Source organism: Eurypyga helias, unplaced genomic scaffold, assembly GCF_000690775.1.
Source record: "Eurypyga helias isolate BGI_N326 unplaced genomic scaffold, ASM69077v1 scaffold17548, whole genome shotgun sequence".
NCBI classification, from domain to species: Eukaryota; Metazoa; Chordata; class Aves; order Eurypygiformes; family Eurypygidae; genus Eurypyga; species Eurypyga helias.
The window spans coordinates 1-25,175 of NW_010266452.1; the positions used below are offsets into that span (position 1 = coordinate 1).

The 25,175-nt window shown below is 39.2% G+C and overlaps 1 protein-coding gene across 1 annotated transcript; it reads right to left on the bottom strand.

Moving 5' to 3' along the window:
- Positions 1 to 475: 475 nt before the first annotated feature.
- LOC104504130 (phosphatidylinositol 4-phosphate 5-kinase type-1 beta-like) lies at positions 476 to 19,750 on the bottom strand (the record flags this gene model as incomplete). Its single annotated transcript, XM_010157097.1, has 4 exons — positions 19,535 to 19,750; positions 15,377 to 15,529; positions 13,343 to 13,642; positions 476 to 687 (listed from the first exon to the last, which is right to left on the bottom strand). Coding segments are annotated over exons 1-4 (881 nt in total), but the record flags the coding sequence as incomplete, so codon positions are not given.
- Positions 19,751 to 25,175: the final 5,425 nt, after the last annotated feature.

The window sequence follows — 25,175 nt, forward strand, 5'->3', positions numbered from 1 at the left end:
GAATTCTATCATTTCATGATCGCTAATACTTCTGTGTATTGTGTACACTACTTTTGGGATGAAAATAACCACTGTAGGAATATCTATTTCAATGTTAATAAACAGTTTTTGCTTATGGCTCATCAGGCTGCTTCCAGACAAAATTAGATTATACCTGGGATTCTTGTAATAGCCGTCTCATAACATCCCTTTATAAATGAATGAACCTGTACATACATAAATCACTCTGCACTAACTAAATTTGCTGTAATCTATTTAAAGATGATCAATCTACTAATCAACATTTTAATCTCCTGCACGACAGCGAATCTTGATGGTCCAGCTTTTGGGGGAGGGGGGGAAAGGCTTAATCTTTCAGTTCCTGAAATGCAGTGTACTCTTGAATATTTTGCCTCTTAATACCAAGTGGCACAGACTGAAGAAACAGAATGTGCAAGTTTTAACAGTGGCCTCAAGTGCAAGTTATGGCACTTACGTGTTTGTTGTCTCTGTGGTGACTGACTCCCCTGACTTCCCAGGGCCCTGTATAGACTCCATGGCTGTGGAATAGAGAACTTTCTGCCCTCCAGGACGTTTTGAGTCCGACATGCTCTGGGAACTCTCTCCCTCTTTTTCCTTCATGTTACTGTTCAATATGTGGATTCCCAGTAGCAGACTGTAATCCATGATCTTAAAACTTTCTAGAACCTGCCAACAAAGAAGAAACAGCTACACTGAAACAAAGAAAGACTACTTATAATATCAATTACACAGCAGCATTTTGAAAACCCAAGTAAAAACAGGCTTTCTTTAAAGCACGAGTTTCTATTATTAGGAAAACGTGTGAAATTATAATTACACAAAAATATTTCAGTACCCCACAGAAGTCAAAGTGCTAGTTATCTCATTAGCTCAATGTTCTTGTTAGAAGTGGGAAAGGAGAATCCATAGCTGAAATGTAGCCCAATGTTATTTTGTAGTCAAGGAAGGTATGTCCAGTCAGCACCTTTTTCACTTATAGTGAATAATCAATATGTAGTGCCACCATATAGTTATGAACTGTAGACATTTTTGAAGTCACCTCTAATGCATGTTTCAGAGTTTACTCAGCATTTTTGCCTAGACTACTCTCTACCTCCCCTCCAGCTCCTGTTTGTAATTGAGAAAGCATTATTGGAGAACTTTCAAATGTCAAAAAAAACACATTTGCTACCATCCTCTCTTTAACAGCCGATGGAATTTGCGTTAAAAAATCACGTACATCTCTTCATTAGGCTAAATAGGGCCTATCTAAATTGGAAAGGCAGTTTTATTTCTGAAGCACGACTTAACCAAGCAGCCTTCTCTCCTAGCTCTACCAACCATTTTGGCCTCTGTCAGTAGGCGAGCTCCCTTCCTTCTTTCATGCACATGTACGCCATAAGCTTCTAGTCAGTTATACCGCGACGAAGTCTGGCAAACTGCCATTAAAAGGAAACACAGTTCAAGCCAATATGCAAACATGAACTAAAACAAGCTGTGATTGCCTCTAGTAATAAAACCAAACTGTTAGAAGACAGCAACTCTGTCAGATATCTTCTATGACTGCAGTGCTACATGGAGGGAGAAAAACCAGTAGCAACCAGGAAGGATATGCTGTGCCACTCACCTCTCCTTTACTTCACACAGCTCAGTGGTGACTGATGATAGGTTTTGGCACACAGTGCCCTCAGACAATGGTGTAATTCTTGGCACAGAATCAAGAGGCAATAGTACATCTTTTTACGTGAACAAGAACAAAATCTGATTTTGCAGAGATGACAAAGAGCAGTAACTCCAGCTATGCCATTTTGATGAAGACTGTCAAAGTATAAATATTTTTACACAAAACACTGAGATGGCCTGTGAACTTTAAGACACATTTTGCAAATCCAAAATCAGATTTGTTTGCAATCACCAGGAAATGTCTAGTGGTCTGTGAAACTGTATGAAGAGGAAAAGGGACTTTACTACTTAACACATACCCAGAGATAATTTTAACTCCAATACCCAAGCACACCGGCAAAGAGGTAGAAAAGCTCTGTTCCACTCCATCTGTATTTCTCATGTACTCATTATATTAATTAGAAGCCAAATGTAAAATACTGCTGAATTATTTTCAAGCTCTGGCATTTATCTTCCATGAAGAACATGACATCTGAATTTTAGCACTGCTGTAAGCATTTAAAGGGAAGAAACACTGTAATCTAAGTGTAGAAATGCATGGCCTCATTCTGATTTCCAGACAGAAAGCAGGAGTTTAAAAAGCCATGGTAGGTTTGATCTCGCCCAGAGTAACCCTACACCAAGATGGCTTAGTTCAAATGGAAAAGAAAAAGGCTGGTAACATACGGCCCTGAGTACCTGCACAGCATCCTCTGATGACACAACTCCCACCTGGTCCCTGGACACAACAAAAAAGCATGTTCTAAATTACCAAACAAGATAATGAAGTTTTATGGCACACTGTGGAGGAACACTGGCTTCCTGGTTTATCATCATGAGTTGCAAATACAGTGCAACTAACAGGTACAGAGGCACAGACGTTTGGTGCCAAACAAGTTCTAGAATTTTCTTTACTGCTTGCTTATTCCTACCCTTTTCTCAGCCTTTCTTAAAAAGAAATCACTATATAGTGTGATCATTAAAAATATGTAACCAGTGGATGTTTGCCACCAAATACTGCAAGTAGATTCTGGCTAGACAAAACAAAACAAAACAAACCCCAAAGAGACACCAAAAAACACAAACCAAAAACCCTACAATTCATCCTATTCTCTATAAAAAAAAAACCCCTTAGCTTAGTAGTACAGTCAGCAACACTGATTATGCAAAGCTAGGTTACAGCAGCTGGTCAGGCCTGGTAAAAGCATCGCTGCTTTCATTTCACAGTTATAAACATAACTGCTGACGGCTCTACCTTCAACGTGCTCTTTACTACCTTTTGAATTAGACTACATTAGACGTATTATGATTTAACTGCACTAATTACATAACCTGTGCCTAGGATGGTATATAGTCTCATGGAAGGCTGTTGTATAGTATGTTGCTGCTTCTTCCACAAAGACCTGCCGTATGACAAAGTTCATCTTTCTGACTGTATCAATTTGCCACTGTCACTTAAACCTATACTACTTGTACTATACAATGGACTAAAAATTTCTTCGCCTTTTTATGACTTTGTTCTAGGATTGCTAAAAAAACCCCCACAAAAACAAGTAGCTATTTATGTTATTCCAGCTCATTATGAAATCAAAGCACCTGCATATCCAATGGACCAGCTGCAGTACATATTCTCAGAAACAGCACATAACATATGAACTAGTCCCTGTCCCCTGGCCACCCTACTCAACGTCCTACTCAGATGCAGGATTGCCCGGTCTACAAAGTGTTTTCATGATATCATAATATGATCTGCCCCTCTGCCTACTGGTTTGACATACAGTTCTGACGACCTCCCCTTAGAAATTTGATAACCAAACCGCCACTCTGAATGCAAATACCCACGTTTCAACCAGATCTGAGCATGTTTTAAACCCTGTTTGTTTCTAAGGAAAATTCTTATCGGAAATAATTAAGCAGCATAACAAGGAGGAATCTCAAACATCAGCATTCAACAAAAACTTACTTTGTGTCAAACTCTGCAGTGTGTATTAAGATAGAAATTTTACTCCAGTCAGTGAGATTTCCAGCTCAATATATCTGAACGGTTCTCGCATAAGTATCATCATTAATATTTAAAATATCAAATAATGATTATTTTCAAACTTCTAAGTAACATTTTGCACACAGAGTTGTACAAATTAATCTGGTATGTCAAGGAAAAATTACAGAATGCAGCACATCAAGCTACTTCTGAACATGCAGCTTCCTATGATAACACAAAAGGCATCGGGCTTTTCCTGGGTAGGGGGTTGCTTGTGAGTAGCTCTGATGACTTTAGAGGGAACTGCTTTCGAGAGCAGCAGCAAGTTTTTGCTACAAAGGTACCAACATGATATCCTAATCTAATGAAAAAACACTCAAACTCAAAAGGACTATATCCATAGTGAAACGAGAAAGCCCTTTAAAAAACTGATGCCAGTCATGTGAGATCACTGGAAATGGACATTAATTCCCAGAAATACAACCCTTGTGTAGTTAAAGTGAGAGAAGACCAATCTTTAGTCATGTACTCACTTTGAAATGCACTTCGCCAGCAAAATGGCACTGGAAGATTTCATCGAGAACATTCTTATTTGTCAGTACACAGCACGATTAAGTGTTGCATTTGATAATGACAAGTAAGGATTCAGTTTGTTAACTCAACATTAAATCGTCCATCTTGTTTGCATTTATATACGTATCATTTCACTAGCTACACAGATGCTGTCAACACGATGATGTCGCTTGGTCACGAAGTACTGCTTGCAAGTTTGGCTTTAGCAGCTCTGACAACTTCCAGATGGCAAGTGTCGCTCATCCCCTTCTAGCCTTAAGCACTATTTTACTTTCATAAAAACCCCTGTGAAATGGCATTGCAAAATGTGTTGTTTCAGAGCATGGAAAAATAACTCCCTGAATCAGATTTTCTTTTCTCTGAGATAACGAGATGTTAAAGCATCCTGCGGATCATCTTAGACATGGTTACACTCAGCTATCTCAGACAGTGACTAAGAGCAAAGTAAGTATTTCTGCCGTGGAATTTCATTTTTATTTTAGATGCAGCTCAAGCTGTGTACTGCCTGACAGAGAAATCTGCATTCACATTGCTACCCATGCAAAGCAACGCAAGTCGGCAGGTCATTTTCAGAAAACAAGGAAAAAGCTACACAAAAAAAAAAAAGTAATTTCACAAGCTTATGAAATGCAAAAACTAGAAGAACAACCATGCAAGAATAACCACCCAAGCAAGCATGGTTCTTCTCCTACAAGCACTTTGGAACATGGACACCGGAACTAACGTAACAGAAAGAAGACTGGTTTCACACCTAATCAATAGTTACTCTCCAACATAAGCAGATCAACAAAAATCCCACAAAAGAAAGGACTATCTTGGAAAAAAAGCATTTCTTAGAAACAGGCGTCCAAATGTCAAGTGCCTAGTAATGGGTCTGGTCTATCCCAAGAAAATAAATTGCCAAGCCTCCCATCGTATATGTGGAGTCAATTCCCATTTCAGGAGAATTTTTGACACACAGTGTTAAGAAACTCTCCTAAACACTACAATCTGGTTTCTTGATTTTCCAAGTAGAGAAATCTGGAATTTCATTTCATACTGCAGGACTGATAATGGGTATACACAAGAGATCTGCAGAATCATACCATGTGCATTTTCCTCAAACTACCATTTCTGACAAAGAGGGCCTTCATCCAAGATTAGTGCACTCTTCACCACCATGCCACTACATCTATCATTTTTCTGCTCTATCCTGCAGTTCAGTACTCCCTCAAGTTGTGACAACTCTACTGTTTGTAAGGTCATGCTGTAGAACGGGTCACCAAAATCATCTGGGTATAATAAAAAAATCATCTGTGTAGACCTTTTGAGGTAGGAAAAAAAGATAAGAAAACCAACACTGCCCCTCTCACCCTCCCCCAAGGGTTTTGAAAATCAAATGAATAAATTTGATCACAGAACGCCTCTGTCACAGCTGCTTCAGCACAAACCGGATACACGTTTGTGACATCAAGGTTGAGACACTTGCAGCAACTGCCTAAAACAGCAGCGATGATGATGATACGCAGGCGTGGAACATAGGAGACATGACCCTCTTTGTCTTCAACTTTGAAATTTTCTTGTCTTTATGGGCTTCTTTGTTAGTCAGGTCATTAATGACACTTAAAATGTGATTTCCTTAGAAAAGTCTAAGTGTTCTTTGATAATAAAGGAAAACACTCTAAAAAGCCATTCAATTCTCACCAGTAAAAACCTTTTGAAATTATTTTGTTCTTAAAAGCAGCACGACCACAATTTATTTCATTGCTTCTGTAACCAATATTCTGCAATACAGCTATCAATCTATTAATTGTTCTAATGTTAATTTACAAATGAAAAATGGATAACCACATACTTTTGTTCAGAACATATTTTAACAGTTGCATGAAATTCTTATAAATGTAGAGAGAAACCCTAACAAACTAAGCTTTTTGTTTTTCTAGGAACAGGATCATTTCAAACCATTACTACTGAATGTCTGAGGAAAAAAAAACCAAAACCAACAAAAAACAAAACCATAAACTGTAGCAGTATTACAACAAACTAAATAATTTTGATAAAGTGAAGCTTTGGAATAAATAGGCTTAATTTCCATTAAAAATTATCAGAAGGGAAATCCCGTAACAGAAAAAGATGAATTTTGTTGTATGGTTTCTAATTCTACTTAAAGAGTCTTAGCAGCAATGCATTTTGTCCTTGAAAAAGTTTATGCAAATAGAAGAAAAAACAACCCATGACTTGAACTCCTACTCTGACCACCAGACGAAAAACAGCGTTCACAAACTTTAATCCTCCAGATAGTCTGGAGATATTAGCTAAATAATCCTGACAATACTCCTATGAGGTATCTAATTATTCTCCTAACTTTCTCATGCAAAAATACACTTTAAAAATTAAAGTGTTCTGCCACAAAGGGAACAGCACTGAGTCCAATCTTCATCTGCCAGAAAAGGTTTTGGTTTCCTCATCTGCCATAAGACATGCCTTAAGGAAAGAGGTGAAGAAGGAAACCATAAAGATGATCTGAATCTCATGTCTTAGTAATAGCCATATTTACAGTGAGAAGAACTTATTTTTCCACCCTCATGAATTTGGAAGAGACACCCCTTGGAAGAGACACCCCTGGCAAGAAGTCATAAAACATTCATACTTTGCCTACATGTAGGTCATTAGCACTTCAATTGAGAGCTTGAAAACTACTCTTCCTATTGAGACAGAAAATCTAATTAGAGCAAGACAAAATTCCCTCATTCTACAGTGAGTTGCCTTGTCTGAATTTGTAAAACAACATTTGTTAATGCAGTTTTAAATATCACAGGTGTCAGGGGATTCCTAAGGTCACCAAATTAATGAACAACTATCTTTGAGCTTGTAGGCCATCTCTTAAATATGCTTTGTTAAGAAAAAAAAGTCATCCTTAAGTAACAAATGAAGATCACTAGTGCTCTTACAAACTTCGTCTCACTTTCCCCCCACTTTTTTAAATATGTGGAGAATAAATCTGAACTTCAGTTTTTAGAATATCATGACTTTGTGGAATTCTATCCCAAATTTCAGGATAAATAAATACTATTTGCTTTGCATAGACAGTTTTTTTCATATCTGATATTTATGTACATGAAAAAGTGTTATGCAAGAGGAGGGAGAAATACTGGGAATTGACTGCTGACTGACGTAAGAGGTTGTCTGAGAGCATACAGGTAACCATCTTAATAAGTAGTCATTAACAGCAAAGTAAAGAGCAAGAGGAACAATACCTGGAAAATGATTTTCCATTTGCCCAGTTAATAGAGTTAACTGCCTTTAAATGCTCTCCTCCTTTTAGCCCTTTTCAGTTCTCTTTTCTCTTAGATTCAGCAGCAGATGGAAAAGGGAAAAACACAACCAGGCTATTTTTAACGTAATATCCCAAATTCCTGCATATGACGAGGTGATATTCAAGAACATACTGTATCCGTGTGAGCGTGTGAAGCAAAGATTTACAAATAGAGAATCCTGTGATTATCTGTTCTGCTGAAATTCATGTTTCTGGTTTAAAATACATTAACATGCTTTTTTAGGTAACTAGATGAGAAACAGTTTGCAGAATAACAACTCTATGACACAGTCAGTTTTAAAAGATTAAAAAGATAGAAGTCCCTTTTAATAAAGTTACCAGTTCTTCTGCATTTTAAGGAATTACAGGGAACATATTAAGAGCGTTTTCATAATCAAAACACTGGAACATATTCTGATGAGATGTGCTGATGTACCTTTCCTACAGTAATTTTTGACATGTATCATCATAAAAATAATATCAATTTTCAACATGGGATGATTTAAAGACAAACTCGTGCGCTTGGACTGTGAATTCCCTGTACCAGAGAACAGGTGCCATCCCCACGCCTTATGCCCAGATCAGAGGTAATCTGTATTTATTAAACTGCTTAAGAGCTCTGGTAAAGATCAAGTAAGTAAAAATGGATGCTTTACTTAGCATCTAGCTTTACTTAGATTCCATATCAACTATGGAAAATAAAACACCACTATTCATTCACTTCTAGCCTTTCTTGCACAGAGTTGTGCTAACATTACTTGTACTGAACACACCACTCAGTGCCATAGCTTATCCTTTGCCCCACGTCAGCATTCCTCCACACAGAAACCATTTCTGCAGAAAAGGTGTTTTTAAGCTAAATTTCACATGGAGCTTAATTTTCTGCACCTTTAAAAAAAAAAAAATCCCCAAGTGCATCTCAAACTGTCTTTAATGTCTTTACTGAGTTTGATATTACTTAGTACTTGCTTATGTGCCATAAAGCTTTTAATTCTTCGGCTCACTCATGAGCAGAACAGTTTCTGTTGATACTTATAAGCCTAATTTTATTTGGAAATTGGAGAATCTGCTCTATTCTTTAACACTTCATAATTTTATACAATGATCAGAGTAGCTAACAACATGACTACTAAAAATAAATCACAGCTATTGAAACTACTTTCCAATACTCTCAGTATTTACCATTCTATGAAATACAGGCACACTGGCTTTACAGATTCAAGCACTCTGAAGTGAACCAGGCTTCAAAGCAAAGATTTTTAGCAAAGGTATTCAGGCAAGTGAGGTTATCTATTTTTAGTACCGTTTGCCTGCAGCATGCCTCCTGTCTCCCCGCCACCCACCCCAGTAACTATGATAGTGCCCGCTGGCGAGCACAGGATAGCTGTAATAAGCCTCAGCGATACTGTGGAATTGGAAAGCTAGTCAAATTTTCAATCATGTGCACTGTATGTACAACAAACTCAGGAATACTGCATCTTTAGGAACACTAATGTTACATTCCTTGCTTTACCTAAGGTGCATAAAGTTGGAAATGGTATGCAAGCAGAGCATTCAGACCCTGACACCTTCAGTGTGACCTAAGAAGCTGGGTAGCCAGGAGCTGGAGAATGCTATCCACCTGTACCTGTCCCAAAGCAGACAATCTGGAGTTGCTACTGGAAGCACTAGCCCACGACAGATCGCCACAAACCACTCAGCTCCATCCTCTAACCAGGTCGATCACGCGTCTCTGCATCAGAGCAGCTGGAAGGTGTGACAGACAAGAACTGACGCTCCTGCAGTGGTCCACCGCTGCCGTACCCACTACCACCTTTCCCTGGGGAGGGAGCTCTTTGTCGGCTGAGGAGATGATGTTGTCAGCCGAGGAGATGTATCAGGAGACCAGTTCAGCTAAGTGAGGAAGCCACAGCGCAGCTCGATTGTGAAAAGGCAGTGTACAGGATGGGGGAGGACAGACAGGCTACAAAGCAGGAATTGAGAAACAACGCCTGGGCACGTAGGGATGACAATTACTGCCAATGATGCTCAGATAGAGCATCTGAGACTTGCGAGGGATGTCAAGGGCACAAAGAAGAGCTCCTACTGCTATCTATATTGGTTGTAAAAGACTCACAGGAAAAAAATGTGGGCCCACTGCTGAACGGGGAGGGTGATACAGTGACAGCAGACACAGATCACAGCAGGTCCCACTGCCGCCTCTGTTGTCACCATCAAGTTCTGCCAGGCCTCTGCACTTAGTGACGTGGCATAAGGAGGAGAGGGGCCACCAGCTGGGGATACTTACATTAAAGAAGCAGGGAAAAAAACATTTCTTACTGATTGTGATTGCAAATACGAGCAATGAAAATATAATCCAATTCAAGTAACACAGGAGAGAATTTCTTAGACCTGAAATATTAGCAAGATGAAAAACTTTCTTTAATGAATTTTTAATTTCAATGCCTACACTATCTTTTTTACTTTGGAATAAAAGGAAAAAGGATGACAGATTTTGAAGCCCTAGAGATCTAGATCAGTAACTACTCATGCTAAGTAGCCATCCAAATACCTTATCAGCAGAAAAAAGCAGTGGAAAACTGATGTCCTCTCCCTGAAATGGATGGAGTATTTATATTCTTTCTAAAGGCAATAGTACAAGGCAGGTAGTCAGATCCAACCTCATTTGTTGGGCAAATTCAGCCACGTGAAAGAAAACAGTGTCTGCTCCCTTTGTTTTACAATAGAGGGTGAGACTTATCTGAATAGGAAAAAAAAAAGCCAGACTATTTTTTTAACATACGTGTAACATTCAGTGTATATACAGATATACAGACACACAGGCATATACTATACTACAGAGTACATGTACGTATTTATATAGACACACTGACTACTTAAGGATAATTTTCTTCTTTTCTTTTAATAATATTAAGATTTAGCTGGGCCTCTAAGAACTCCAGACTGCCTTTAGAGTTGTTAATCTAAGACTCCACACTGCAAAAGCTGATGCTGAGTTCAGCACTCAAACAAGACATAGCAAGAATTTACCCGTCCTTTCAAAGAACCAGTGCAAGTCCCCTTTATATGTAACAATTAAATGACTGATTCTTGTTTTTACTTCTCAGTCCAGTTCCCTCTTTTAGATTCTGTTTATTATTCTCTGTACAATAGATCTCCCCAGGCTTTGACTGGGTAAGTACCCTTCAACAAGTGGGAGGAAGCACAAAAGGGTATCCAGATCCCCAGATGTGACACACTGATGCATTCTGCATTATCACACATGGCAGGAACTCAGGAAACGCTCACTGCAAGAGGCTACAAAAAGAACAATGTGTGGTGTTAGATAACTGTCTCACACTGAATATGCAGCTGAACATTAGGTCACCCAGCTTCACAAACCAAGCACAAGGCATTGCAGACTTCTGTGATAATTAAACAAATAGTGCTATTCATGTGCAAAAACAACGCTTTCCATCTTGCACCACAGGTGGCAGTGAACAACAAACTCTGATGGTCAGGATGCCTCTTCTATGTGAGGAGTTCAGTCTACCCATTCTGCTGTTTTATTAGGAAACTCTTAGGACCCCCCTCAGAAAGTCAATCGCTTCTTACTGCAACCCCTATGAAACTTGTGAAACTCTGAGACACATGGATAACTCCTCTTTTTCCTACTTTATATTTCCTTACTGATAGGAACACCAGTTTCATGTCTTTACAAAAGAAGCCTGTGCACACCCTGGCTCAAGACAAGGGACAAAAGAAGCCTGTGCGAACTCAGACTTAAGATAAGAAAGAATATCCAAACTACATGATCCCTTGAATACATAAATTACCTGAATACCTGAAATATCTAAACAACATTATCCCCTGGATGTGTTAAATGTGTTAACCACCTGAATACCTGGAATATCTAAATGACATGATGCCTTGAATATGTTAAATCACCTGAATATCTGGAATATCTGAATGACATGAATATCTTGATTGTGTCAAATGAACGTTTTTAGGATCAGGCAGTACGGACACTCAGAGTACCTCAGCCAATGCGGAAATGAGGAGGGTCTCTTGTGGTTGGGAAAAGTAGGATAAAAAGGTGCTGTGTCCCTCTGCATGTTGAGAGACCCCACAGGAATATGTCCCATGGACTCTCCCTTTATTCAAATAAAGTTTTATTATTATTTTTTACCAGAGTCCTCTGTCTCCTTTGTGAACACTGACTCCTGGTAGTGTGATCTTCCATACATTAACTTTGCTACAGAAAAAAACCTAAACAAAACACCACAGAACTATTTTAAAACAATTTTCCCTGTCCCGAAGAGGCACTGAATCCCTTCACCTCCCAAAGGACAATGACAGATATCCTTCTCCTGCCCTGAAAATGTTACATGGACATTAAACACTACCTTTCAGCTAAGGAAGAAAATACTTTGCTCCAGAACGAAGACTGCTGACACTAGACATGCCTCCTCCTTTCAGTTTCCTAGCTGTTCTTCAGTGACAGAGGCAGACTAACCAAAGTAGCACTGAGCTTGCAGCTCTACATAAAATATATCATGTGTAGCAATGGTACCACAGGGCTATTTGTTGTGCCTCAATATAGGAATTGCCTTAATACAGGAAACTGGGCTAGTTTCCTTATATTAATCTGTATTTCCACAGATGGATCGGAGTAATCCTGGATGTACAGACAAACAGGGGGGCAGCCCTGCACACAGGTACTTGGGGGTTGTGCTGGATGGTAGGCTCAATGAGTCAGCCATGTGGTCTAGTGGCCACAATGACCAGCTGTATCCTGGGGCACGTTAAGCGCAGTACAGCCACCTGGTTGAAAGAAGCAACTGTTCCACTGTACTCTGCACTGGTGTGGCCTTACCTCAAGTACTGTGTGCAGTTTTGGTCTCCACAATATAAGAAGGATATAAATATCACAGAATCATAGAATGGTTGGAAGGGACCTTAAAGACCATCTAGTCCCCCCCGCCGGGGCGGGCGCCCCCTTCCACTACACCAGGTTGCTCAAAGTCCATCCTCTGGACTCACTCCAACCAGTTGATATCCTTCTGATGTTGAGGGCCCCAGAGCTGGATGTAGTAATCCAGGTCAGTCTCACGAGAGCAGAGTAGAGAAGAATAATCCCATCTTTCAACCTGCTGGGCACACTTGTCTGGATACAACCCAGGATACAGTTGGCAATGTATTAGAATGTGTCTAAATGAGGGCAACAAAGATGGTGGAAGGACCAGAGGCATGACTTGTGAGAGCAGATGAGGATATTAGGTTTGTTCAGCTTTGAGGAGACTGAGGGGTGACCTCATTGCTGGCTAGAAGTTCTTCATTAGGGGAGCAGAAAGGGTGGTGCTGATCTCTGGTGCCTGGTAAAAGGAAGAAAGGGAATGGCTTAAAGCTGCATTGGTGAAGCTCAGATTGGATATTAGGAAAAAGTTCTTCAGTGAGAGGATGACTAAGCACTGGAACAAACTCCCCAGGGAACTGGTCATGGCCCCAAGCCTGTTGGTGTTCTAGAAATATTTGGACAACAGTCTCAATAGATATATGGTTTAACTTTTAGATTGCCCTGTGTGGAGTCAGGTGTCAGACTCGATGACCCTTGTGGATCCCTTCCAACTCAGGATATTTCACTCTATGACCCTATTATCTCAGATCCCAGAAGCTTAAACACAGGCTTCATCAGTGCACTTTGACATCCATAGTTTTCCCTAATTAAATTGCATGGAAAAGAAATGGAGGTTAAACAACATACAGAGCCACGTCCCGCTCTCTGTTTTGCTGATGTAAATCCAGAACAGATGTGAACACAGAAGTTTAAATAGTCAATAATTTTTACTCACTCGACAATCCCGCTGTAGTGTTTTCATTAGTGCACTATGTGTTTCAGAGTCAAAATACAATCCTTCGTGCATGTCTTGCAAGAAATCCAAGTCTTTGAATGTAGGGTTGGACTTCTCCCTCTCTTTTCTTGATGCTCTCCGTTTGTATGTGGAGCCTTTCAGGTCATACGTGAAATGCATTTTCAAGGCTCGTGGCAAAACATTGTTCATTACAACAATTCTAATGTTAATGCCTCCTGACTGAACGCAGTACAGCCCATAAAATTTGGGTAGAAGTGTCCTTGGGTTCTGGTTCAGATTCTAAAACAAAAGAGATATTATTAAATACGTCTATTTCCAATAAACTACCATGCTTAAGAAAGTTTTTTTTTTAATAACAAAGGACATTAAAAAAAAAAATCAAGAAAACTGTGCATATTTTTCTATTCAGCACAGTTTCTCTGACCAGTTGATTTTCTTCATGGGTTTGTATTTCAGAAAGCTAGCATAAGCACTGCCTTTTTTGCCAGGAACTTACATAGGCCAAGAGCAGAGCAGTAACCGAATTTATGCCACGTTTCCCTTTCTCACTTCCCATGAAAGAGCAGACTAGGCCAAACCTAAATGCATCCAAAAGATTAATTTATTTATTCTGACCTGAACAACCTCTGCATTCCAACTGCTGGAAGGGGTTTGTGTCAAATATAGTTCTCTACCCTGACTTGGATTCTGAAAAACAGAACCTGAGTCTTTTCACACTGAGGGTTAGTGCCAAATGACCAGGTTGTCTCCACAGGAGTGTGAGGTCATAACAGAACCACAACTGACCATCAGAAAACTGTGAAATAATCTAAATTTCACAACAGGCAAAAAATTAATTAGGGGAGGATAAGTGAGGTGAGAGAGAAAATCCTCCTTCTGAATACAACTAATCTCAGTTTTTGGCATAAAAAAGCAAAAAGGGGAAAAACTACTTCCAAGTCTTACACGATTACTAAGTCCCAACACCCAACTATGGGAAGAAAGTACTTTCATTGCAGTTGTTATTTTCTACGAAAGTTTGACATTTTGGAAACCTTTGTGTATGACAGCAGTGAGAATAAAGTTCCCAGAAACACAGCAAAGTGGTCTTATATTTACTTGTAATAAGTCAAAATTATGCTGAGCTCATTATGATGATTAGAAACAATAACCAAAAGAAAGTGTTCGCTACCACTGCTCTTCCTGATGCTGTCAGTGCATAATTTTTAAACAATGAATCAATGTTAGTTTAGTGTAATAATGACAGTAGTCCTTATTTTTAGTACAAGTGAGAGGGCAACGATTCAAGTGTTTACTTAGGAAAGTAAAGAAAGAAAATAAAGTCAGTCACAGGTCTAATACTCCATAGCCCTGCATATCACCCAGAAGAATCTCTCTTCATATGTACGAGTGGCTTTTGTTTAAAAAAGAAAGTTCTACTTACTTTGGATAATGGTTTCCCTTTTTGATGATGGACACACATGAAACAATGCAATCAACTTAGCATTAGCTCTTAAAAAGCTCCATTTAAAAATTAAGTTTTGAACAAATTTTATGTACAAAAATATTTTTTTCATCATTGTTTTAATACATGAGAAGTGGAAATTAGAAGTAGTCCAGAAACAAAACTGAAACTAACCGGTCTAGTTTCTTTGTCCACTCTGAGTGAAATGCAGAGGGTAAACAAACACAAAATGGAGAGAAAAAAAAAAAGTTGAATTAGAAATTTAGAAACCTTCTTTTCTAACTAGCTTATTAGAAGCAAAGTTTGGTATCAAATCAGAAGATGACGTTCAGCTTCATCCTGAATGCTAAAAGAACAGCAATTACTATCTGAAACATACTGTTGATTTATATCTGTTCTTTCTGATGGGTGTGTCAAGTACAAAGTTGAAAGACACGTAAAAAAAGTCAAAATTATTATGAAAAATACAGATAAAGCCAATAAAAGATTAAAAGACAAGAAATGAAACTGAACCTTCAGAAGTGTGACATGAAACATGAAAATACACGTGAAAGTCTTCAATTACTTACCATATAATAACCCGGCAAGAGCTTCTGAAGAAACTCAGCTTCTTTGTGTTGAACTGTTTTGATAATGAACTCGTCATCACTAGTTACAAAAAATAAGGACCCACTGGCACCTGGGTTGGATAATTCAATTAAAGGCTCACTGCAGATTGAGTACTGGAAGAGACAAAAACTGGTTTTCACTGCCAATGCATGTGTTACTCAAACACAACCTTAATACAAAGACCTCCAGGTTCAAACAGGCACAGGAGAATCATGGAGCTGAATTCTTTGAGCTCCAGCTGCAGCAAATCTACTCCTGTACAGCCAGCTGAGTGACAGTAATTTGGCTGAGATTTGGTGGGGCAGTTGGTTAAGCTCCCCTCTGCTCAGGACATGCTACACAACCGTGGAAGAACAGCTGAGCATACTGTCCCTCCTCCCATCACACTGCACCAGCTGAACTCTCCCTGGAGAGGAGCAAGTGGCCGAGGTGGAGAGGGTCCATCCCCACACCGTCAGCATTGCCAGCTCTTAAGTCAGGAGCCTTAAGGTGACATTTACACTGCAACTGTTCACTTTTCATACCCATTTATGAAACAGGTTCACAAAGATGTCACGATAAGCACACTCGGAGCAGAGGTTTCTCAGTACAGACAAATGGGCAAGCCCTCTTCTGTGAAACTGGGATTGAAACCGTTATAATAACAATCTCGGTATAGCTGCTAATGGAGTTTTTCTGATTGAAAAACATTTGAAACAGAGAAAAAAAAATACCAGTAGGTAGGAAAAACTGGGTTTTGAAGAATCATTATTTTGGATGCTTATACAGGTTTTCTCTTCCACAGGGTGACACCAATAATTATGATCACATTAACGAGGAAAAAGACACCAAGGAGTACTCCCTCCTAGGAGTACCAGATCTCCCACAGACGCTAATGTATATTTATTGAATCTCCATTAATTCACACTTCATGCTTCATTCAAACTAAATGGAGAGAAAACATTAGGCTCAAAACCACAGAAAAGTAGTTTCTATTAAACTCAGGAGCTTGTTTAAAATATAATATTATTAAACTTTCCTTTGTTACCTATCAACGGTTTTACATATTTGGAGATTTACTGTACAGCCCAGTATTTTAAGGCTTCAACCTTTGAAGGAAACAAAATTACACAGGACATGAACTGTGAATAGTGTAAGCAAGAGGGAATTATTCTTCACAGTGCAGTTTGTCTTCTGGTCTTCCCTGAACAAAAGAAATAACTATTTCAGTAACAAATATCTGCTTTATTGGGTCTGAGATTAGTTGAGCAATTCCATGAGAAAAAAAAGTTTTGTTTGTTGAAAACAGCTTTCATTAAATTTAACTGAAGTCTTGCCATTGATTTCAGCGGGCGGTGATAGCAAAGAAAAGCAATAGAAGAAAAATCTAATAAATATGTTCTTTTGTGAGCACTTGAACTGGAGAGGCATGCTTCCTATGGACTCAAACCACTGCCTTAATGTATTGTCTTACCCTGCCTCCAGCTGAGGCTTTCCCCAGGCTCGTAATTTTTAAGAGAGTTTTGCATGCTGCGAAAATGTTTTGTGTTCACTCAGTTCCAATTAATACTAGAGACCATTCTTGTTAATCCTATAGTTGCAGTTATCCACAGAAAACCAGCAATACTGGTCTCTAACACTGCAAATCAGCAGTTGTATTGCAAGCCAAATTATGTATTGCCAAAATATATAAAGCTTCATGAGTAACTGTCATTCTTGTAAGCATTTGAAAGCAATTATCCTAAACATTAAAGTTCAATAAAAGAGAGTATCATAAGCAAAAGTTATTAACCTACACTGTATGATGGTCATTTTACAGTTGAGTTCATCCCTGTAAAATAGAAGTCTACCCACCAAGTGCTGCTATACAATGAGCCCAGCTAATTGTGACCTTATGAAAGCCAAATCAAAACCAAAAAGTAAGAAAATTCCCAAGCCCCTGACAATTAAGTACTTTATGATCAAGGAGTTCCCCTGCAAAATGCCAGTATTCCATGAGGTTTCCAGTGAGAATTTACTTCTATCAGCTGTTCAAATGGATTTGCCCTTGTTACCCAGCCTGACTCTTACCACTCAAACTTCCTTGGAAAAGGTGAAACTGTAAATTTATAGGCCTTGTAATTGCAGATGAACAGTGTAAATTCATGTACGCTTGCTGTAATTTCTCCTCTTTTTATCTCCCCTTCAGTAACAGCTGGACAATCAGTTGGCATATTGTTACAGTGCTTTAGATACCAACTGGGAATTACAGTCACTACATGACAGATCCATATACCACCAAAAGAAGAGGGACTGGTCAGCCAGAACGCTGACACATCCTACTGGTAGCAAAGTCTTAACCAGATGTTTTGGTCATAACCAATTAGGAAAAGGGTCCCAAACTAAAAGTAGTTTTGTTTTATGATCATAATACCCCTTTGATCCCATCTGCCTCTGGACCACAAGGGACTGCAACCTGCTCTGATTGCGAAGTTGATGCACATTAAGAAGCAGAAACAGCAGAAATGGATTCCCACGTGCTTGCAGCAGGGGCACGCAGCAGTTACAACTACGCACACTGAAATTCTAACTGTATTTCACAAAAAATCCTGTTTGTTGAAGGAAACCTGCTTTTGCAATTTCAAGAAAAGAAGGTGCACTTAATCTTGAAACTTTTCTAGTTGTCCCTTTTCCCTGAAGACATATCACTAGTGTCTTTTGCTGCACCAAGAGGAAAAAGAATCTGCAACAAGTTGCCTTTACTGGGAATTTCCCTCAGGGATTACTCATTTTGAGGCAAAGCTGAATGTCACACATCTCTTATCAATAGCAAGCAGTCTTTCTATAATCTTTAATTTACGATACTACAAATGCTTCCTTAGATGGAATGAAGTTGCAGGTGGCAACAGCTCTACTCAACGAAGTACAGTCTTCTTAGCAGCTGGCAGCACATCTCGAACACTTCGTCTTTTGCCAGGTCCATAAAAGGAGATAGATAAACAACACATTGCATAATGACACCTTCATAAAACTCCAACCCAACTGCACTTCCCTGCTACTAACATCTGTAATTCAGAGGAATGATGTCTTTAGATATACAACTATATATATAGTTGGCGCTAGTAATATAAAACCCATATGTAGTACTGAGAATCAGACACCCACATTCAACCTAAATAAAAGCAAAACCAGCTAAGTTTTGCTTTTAGGTGCATCATCCAAGAAGGAAAGAAAACCTTGTAACACACTTGAACACAACGGAAATGAGTGAAGTAAAATACTAGGCAATGTTTCAGCACCATTTAATCAATTTTTCTTTTTTTTTCCTTTTTTTTTTTTTAAATTCGGTGTCTTTAAAATTCTTTTGGTTTTAAAGAAACAGTTATCAAGAATTGAATAAAAAGATGTAAAAACTCATTCAAAAGAAGTTAACAACAGAATTCTGATGTATAAAATTCCTAGTTTGTACTGGGACTCCCATTTGTTGGGTAGACTGGCGTGAGACAAACTGGATAGGGGGCAACCATCTAGAAAACAATCCAGGCCTTTGCTTTCACACTACACCTCCAAAGCAGAAGTAAAATAGTGGATCCCCATCTCTGGCAGGGCACAAGGGGGTTCTACCAAGTAAAGCCTGCTTTTATCATGGCAGCAAACGCATCACTTTTCTCATGTGAACAGTTGAATACTGAGAAGGAATAAGTCATCAAACTAGAAAATACAAAGAACAAAGGAGATACTCTAAAATGCTTCCGTTTTAGCCTGCCACCCAATTTTCTCAAGGCTAAAAGGGAACATTTACAGACCAACACTTTGTTAATGAAGTAAGTAATGCAGATAACACAAGAGCACTTTATTAGAACAGAATTGGTAGAAGTGACATAAGTACTGACTATAACTTCTTTAGAAACAATGACCTGAATGAGCAGTAATACTCAAGTTACTGTAGTCAATTAACAAGACAGGGTTTTACAGTAAACATCTCAAAGACACAGAATTACAATTTTTTCCAAAACACTAAAATATTCACTAGTTATAAACCACTGCACACACAAAATTTACTGCCCATTTAGGCACCATTAAAGCATCCTCTCCTGCCACTGTGACTTTAGTATACATTATAATCACTTGTAACTCAAAGGAAAACTGCAAGCTCTTACCAAGTAATCATCAGGCTTGATACCAAAAAGTTCTCTGAAATAGCGGAAGGCAAGAGGTGCGTACGTCTTAAATCTGAAGTCTGGGTAATGATGAGCAGGGGTGAGATTGCTCCCTTCACTGAAAACAAAAACAAACCAAACCCAATTATGACTGAACAATTTTAGCGACTTCCTTCTTGCAGCTAAGTTTACTGTAAAGCTGCCTAACGCAACCATTGGCCTTCTGAAACGAGAGTCATAAATGCAGATAAACCTCTCTATCACCATTAATCAGCGTAATAGAAATGTCTGTGACATGGAACACTCCCAGCAAATTCCTTTCCCTTGCCTTAAAGGAAATTACTATTTTCACCACTTTCTTCCTTGCTAGCACAGTCCAGGAGCGGGAAGCCACTCTGGCTTTGCTGACCTTAAAGTAGTTTTCTGTTTGCATGTCATGTCATGTATTGTAGCCCACCCCAGTCTCAACCAGCACTACCTTACATGCTCAGTTGGTTAAATAGGAACACAGGGTATGGATCCCATTGGGGAATTCTGAAAATGGCACGCAGTTGTGTGCAAGATAGACATGCAAGAGGTAAAGACAAAGACTACAAGGGTGACCAGCCTGGAAGACATTATTTCTTGGGGGAAGGGCAGGAGGTGAGAGGATGCACAAAAGTAGCCTTTTCTTAGCAGCTTTCCCTGTTTTATGCTTACCAGTTCACTGTATTTTTAGGTTGTAGTATTGTAAGTCTTTGGTCAGTCTCTGAATGGCTTGATAAATAGATGAGTACAAACTGCAAGACTTGACACAGTGGCCGAAACCAGCTCTTCTTTACTCATTTACCCTAACTAAATTGTTCAGGAATGCAGCATGTACCTCTATGCATGGGAATATCACGAGTAGATAAAATTAAAAAAATAAAAAAAGAGAGAGTAAAAACCTTATTTCTTCCTGGAAATCACAAATAAGAATATGGTGGTGGATAACCAAGGATACACAGAATCACAGAAGGGTTTGGGTTGGAAGGGACCTTAAAGATCATCTGGTTCCAAACTCCCTGCAACTAGACCAGGTTGCTCAAAGCCTCATCCAGCCTGGCCTTGAACTCTTCCGGGGAAGGAGCATTCACAGCTTCTCTGGACAACCTGTTCCAGTGCCTCACCACCCTCTCTGTGAAGAACTTCTTCCTCATATCTAATCTAAACCTCCCCACTTTCAATTTAAACCCATTCCCCCTTGTCCTGTCACTACAGGCCCTTGTAAAAAGTCCCCCCCAGCACCCTTGTAGGCCCCTTCAGGTACTGGAAGGTGCTATAAGGTCTCCCCGGAGCCTTCTCTTCTCCAGGCTGAACAAGCCCAACTCTCTCAGCCTGTCCCCATAGCAGAGGTGCTCCAGCCCCCTGAGCATCTTCGTGGCCTCCTCTGGACTCGCTCCAACCTGTCGATATCCTTCTGATGTTGGGGGCTCCAGAGCTGGACGCAGCACTCCAGGTGGGGTCTCACAAGAGCAGAGCAGAGGGGCAGAAGCCCCTCCCTCGACCTGCTGGCCACACTTCTCTGGATACATCCCAGGATACGGTTGGCTTTCTGGGCTGCCAGCGCACACTGCTGGCTCATGTTCAGTTTTTCATCCAGGACCAGTACCCCAAAGGACATACAAAGACATTAAGAATACTACTGCTTCTTGGAGTGCTAAACCATACAGGTAACAACCAGTGAAGGCTGCCTAGTCCTAATTAACTCACCTGATCGCTTTATAGTTTACCATATCACAATTCCAAGGTATTAAAATAAAATTCACATGTATTTTATTGTTCCACTATATAGTAAAAAACAAAAATCAATAGGATACTAGACTGAAGATGGTACTTTTTCTTTACAGTTAACATTGGTTAATACTTTTTTTTTTTTTACAAGGTCTTTCAGCTGCTCAAACTACTGCCAGTCTTGTCTGATATTAAGTTTTATGTGGTTGGATGCATGTCATTGAGCTTTTGTGCAATATGAGGATGCCAAAGAGTAATACATAGCTACACAGGGAACCCGGTGTTGTATTTGTAAATGCATTTAATTGTTGTAAGATACAGACAAGACCAGAACACAGTGTTCTCTGCCCAAGCATCACATCGTTGCAGGGAAGATTAATCATCTCAACTTCATAAAAAAGCCCTATCTTTCAGTATGTAGATACCTTTATAAATCTGGTTCCTGCAGCCATAACTCAAAAGCTTTTTTTCTGAAAGTGTGGCAATAAAGAGGTTATATGTTCTTACTGTACCAGAACATGTACTGTTGTTGGGCTTCACTAGGATGAAATGGAGGTAGGAGGCTTGCTATGATAATACCATTGGTCAAAGCCATTTCATAAGTGCATATGGAGAAAAATGACAAATACTGAGTCTGCAGGTGGACAGTAATGCATAGTAAGTGGAGATTTATTCCAGAGTAATTGCAAAACAGAGCAACTGTTTTGGAGCAGAAACTACACAGAGGGCAATTCCATGCATTTAGGCCACATGAGCCTACTTTATTACAGACAGGATAGTCAGATTGACTCTGCAGATGAGTTTCCTTATTCTTTGTAAAATCACCTTAAAAAAATCCCTTTTACTGAAGGTCTTCCGAGCTTTTTATCATACCCTATAATTTCTGTTAATCATATTAATTACTTTCAGCTTCATTGTGTAACATAGTAGTTTACAGGATCCCAAGCTCTTCTGTGATGCAAGAAGCAAGCTTGACACAAATTTAAGATTTCCTGGTTACCCCTCTGGAATAAAGTTTGTAAGGTTTTCTTGATAATACTTTGAACAGAAAGATCATCCTCATTTCCTGCAGTAATGGAAAACCTTCAAATTACTTGTGTCTAAGCATGTCCTTGCTCTTACCTGAAAAGGACAGTTTCTACTGTACAGAACACTTGATGTAAATACATCTCTACCTTAGTAAGACATGAAATTATTCACCTTCCACCAGCTCTTGACAGAATCTATTTTGTGGTTTGCCGCTGTACTTTCCTGGGGTCATTTCACAAGTGCGTTTCACTCTGGCTGGACTAAATAACATGTGCAAAGCACTAGGGATAACAACTTTTAATCAGGCTAAGGAGTTTCATGGTGATGAAATGTCTTTGAAGTTGAACAAGAAAAGTATCTGTGGTCTATTGACAAAAAAACTAATCTGCAAAACAGAGCTTTGGACATAACAGAAATGTACTCCACAGAAAAAGGAGGTAGCAGTATCATTTTCCTCTCAGTTCAGGGCAAAGAAATACCAGGAAAAAAAAAAGGAAAGGAAGAAGGGCTCTAATACCGCCTTTGAATCTAGCAATCTTGAGGTATTTCAGTCCCCTTCTATGAACTAGGAAAAAAAAAATGGGTTTTGAAAGACCAGGAAGCAAATGTAACTTATGAGGTATTTTAATAACCTTAGCTGTAAGACCGCAAAAGCAGAAGATTGATAGGTCGAATAAAAAAGGAGATAAAGCTTACTATGTGAGTTTAATACTTAATTTTTAGGGTTTTTTTTTTCTTACATCAAGCACACCTAGAAATGACAGCATGTTCATCTTCAACTGCCTCTTAGTAAATGCTGAGGGCTGATTTAAAGTATAGGTGGTGCAGTAGCAAACTAAAAATGAACTAAAAGGAATTATAACATCTAACCCTACGGCTTGCAAAAATTTTGCTAAACACCACACCTTGATATGTTACTTGGCAGCTTTTCTTTACTATGGCCTCACCCTGGTAGGATGTACTCATGAGACAGCCCACCTATCTGAAGGGTCAGAGAAGGCTAGCCGCATCTCCTGGTAGCAAGCCTTCGTCACAGAGCAATGTGAATAGGCTCTGATGTAGCTGTTCACAAAAAAAAATAGTCATGTTGTAGTCATGAGTCGATGTGTACCCTCCTTTTATGTACTGTGAAGAGCAGGAACACCTCGTTTTTTTGATGGGAAAGCAACTGTGTTTTAAACCTTAAAATCAAACTAAAACATCTAAAATGAAATTAAACATTAAAAACTAAGAACATTCAATCTCAGCTTCACTGTTGCTGGATAAAGCCGCTCTTTTACAATACATCCAAAGGTGATTAAACTCTACAAACTGTATCCACTAAATACATACTGACAGATCAGGTAGTGCTCTGGTGTATTCACTTCCAGAAAGTAATTGTTTCTCGGGTGATGGAAGTAGGTATTATGGCTGCCTGTACAAACAGGTGTGTTTGGTTTCTTCATACTGCGGGATAAAGTCCAGTGGTAATATCCCTGTTTCTCACTGTATGTTCTCCTATACTTTCAGTTACTCTATGCTATCCTAAGCAGTCATTTGCAAGGCAGCTTTAAAATACAACTGTGAATAGTCAGAACAAGTTGAGCCAATCATGTCTATGTAACAGCTGAATACATTTTCTTATGATGATGATGATATAACTGTTTCACAACCAACCGGAGATGCCATTAAAGCAAGGAATCCCAGAATACTTTAAAAATAGTTTCCCTCCATAACCACAAAAGCATCCAGGTTATCACAGGTTTACAAAGAATTTCAAACTAACAGAAGTAGCTAAGACCAGTAATTCATAGTGAACACGGTTTTGCTTCTGTTGCCACAGTATCCCCATTTCAAACACTGTTTATTTTGCAAACAGAAATGACTTCCTCCTGTGTTATCACTCTACTCATCATAAAAAACGTGTCTGAACTTGGGTCAGCCTGTGCACCTCTCTAACAGGAACACCAAAGAAAGAGCAGCAGTGCTTTATCAAAGGCTTCAGCAGCCTGACCTGCTGGAACGTGTCCCTGTCCATGGCAGGGGGGTTGGAACTAGAGGGTCTTTCAGGTCCCTTCCAACCCAAACCATTCTGTGATTCAGGGCACTTTCTTATCTGTCTTGAGAAACTGCCCAACTGGAAACAAACACAGCAGTATAAGTTACATAACAACTAGTCGTTAGTGTGAAGATTTCAGCACTATTCACATCTAACCTGCAGAAAATTTTATACTTCTTTAATACAAAGACACTACTGAGTCCATCAGGTAACCGATGATACAGCTTTGGTACAAAGATATTTCCAAGGGCATGTGTCATTTTCCTCATTTTTCTAAATCACACCTCAGAAACATACCAAAAGACAGTCATTTCAGTTTTAGATGTAGGGTAAAACACAGACTGGTTAAGATGTCCAAGGTTTTACTTTTCTTAGTACTTTTGGCTACTTATTTGGGCTCTCATCCACATACTATGATAATACACTACTTTTTACAAGCTTTTGACATTAAAGAGCAGACAGCAAGGAATAATCTTTCATAAGCATCACAAGAAAACAAACTTGTAATTGAGACAGTTTGCTGTACAGATGACTGTAGCTGCAGGGTGCGTACAGGTCAAGAGCATCAAACAGACTTACTGGTTAAAGTAGAAATCACAGCAAGTGTTCTCAACGTGCAGGGTCTACACCCTGAAAATAAAGTGTAACAGCAAGAGAAGCCCACAACATTGATTAACAGCTTGCAGCAAAAAGGTCAAACTCACAGCTGTGCTTTACAGCAGTCTCCATCTAAGAAAACAAAAAGAGATGGAGCCTGAAACATACTGCTCTTCAACATCTTTGTCGGCAACATAGGTAGTGGGATCGAGTGCACTCTCAGCA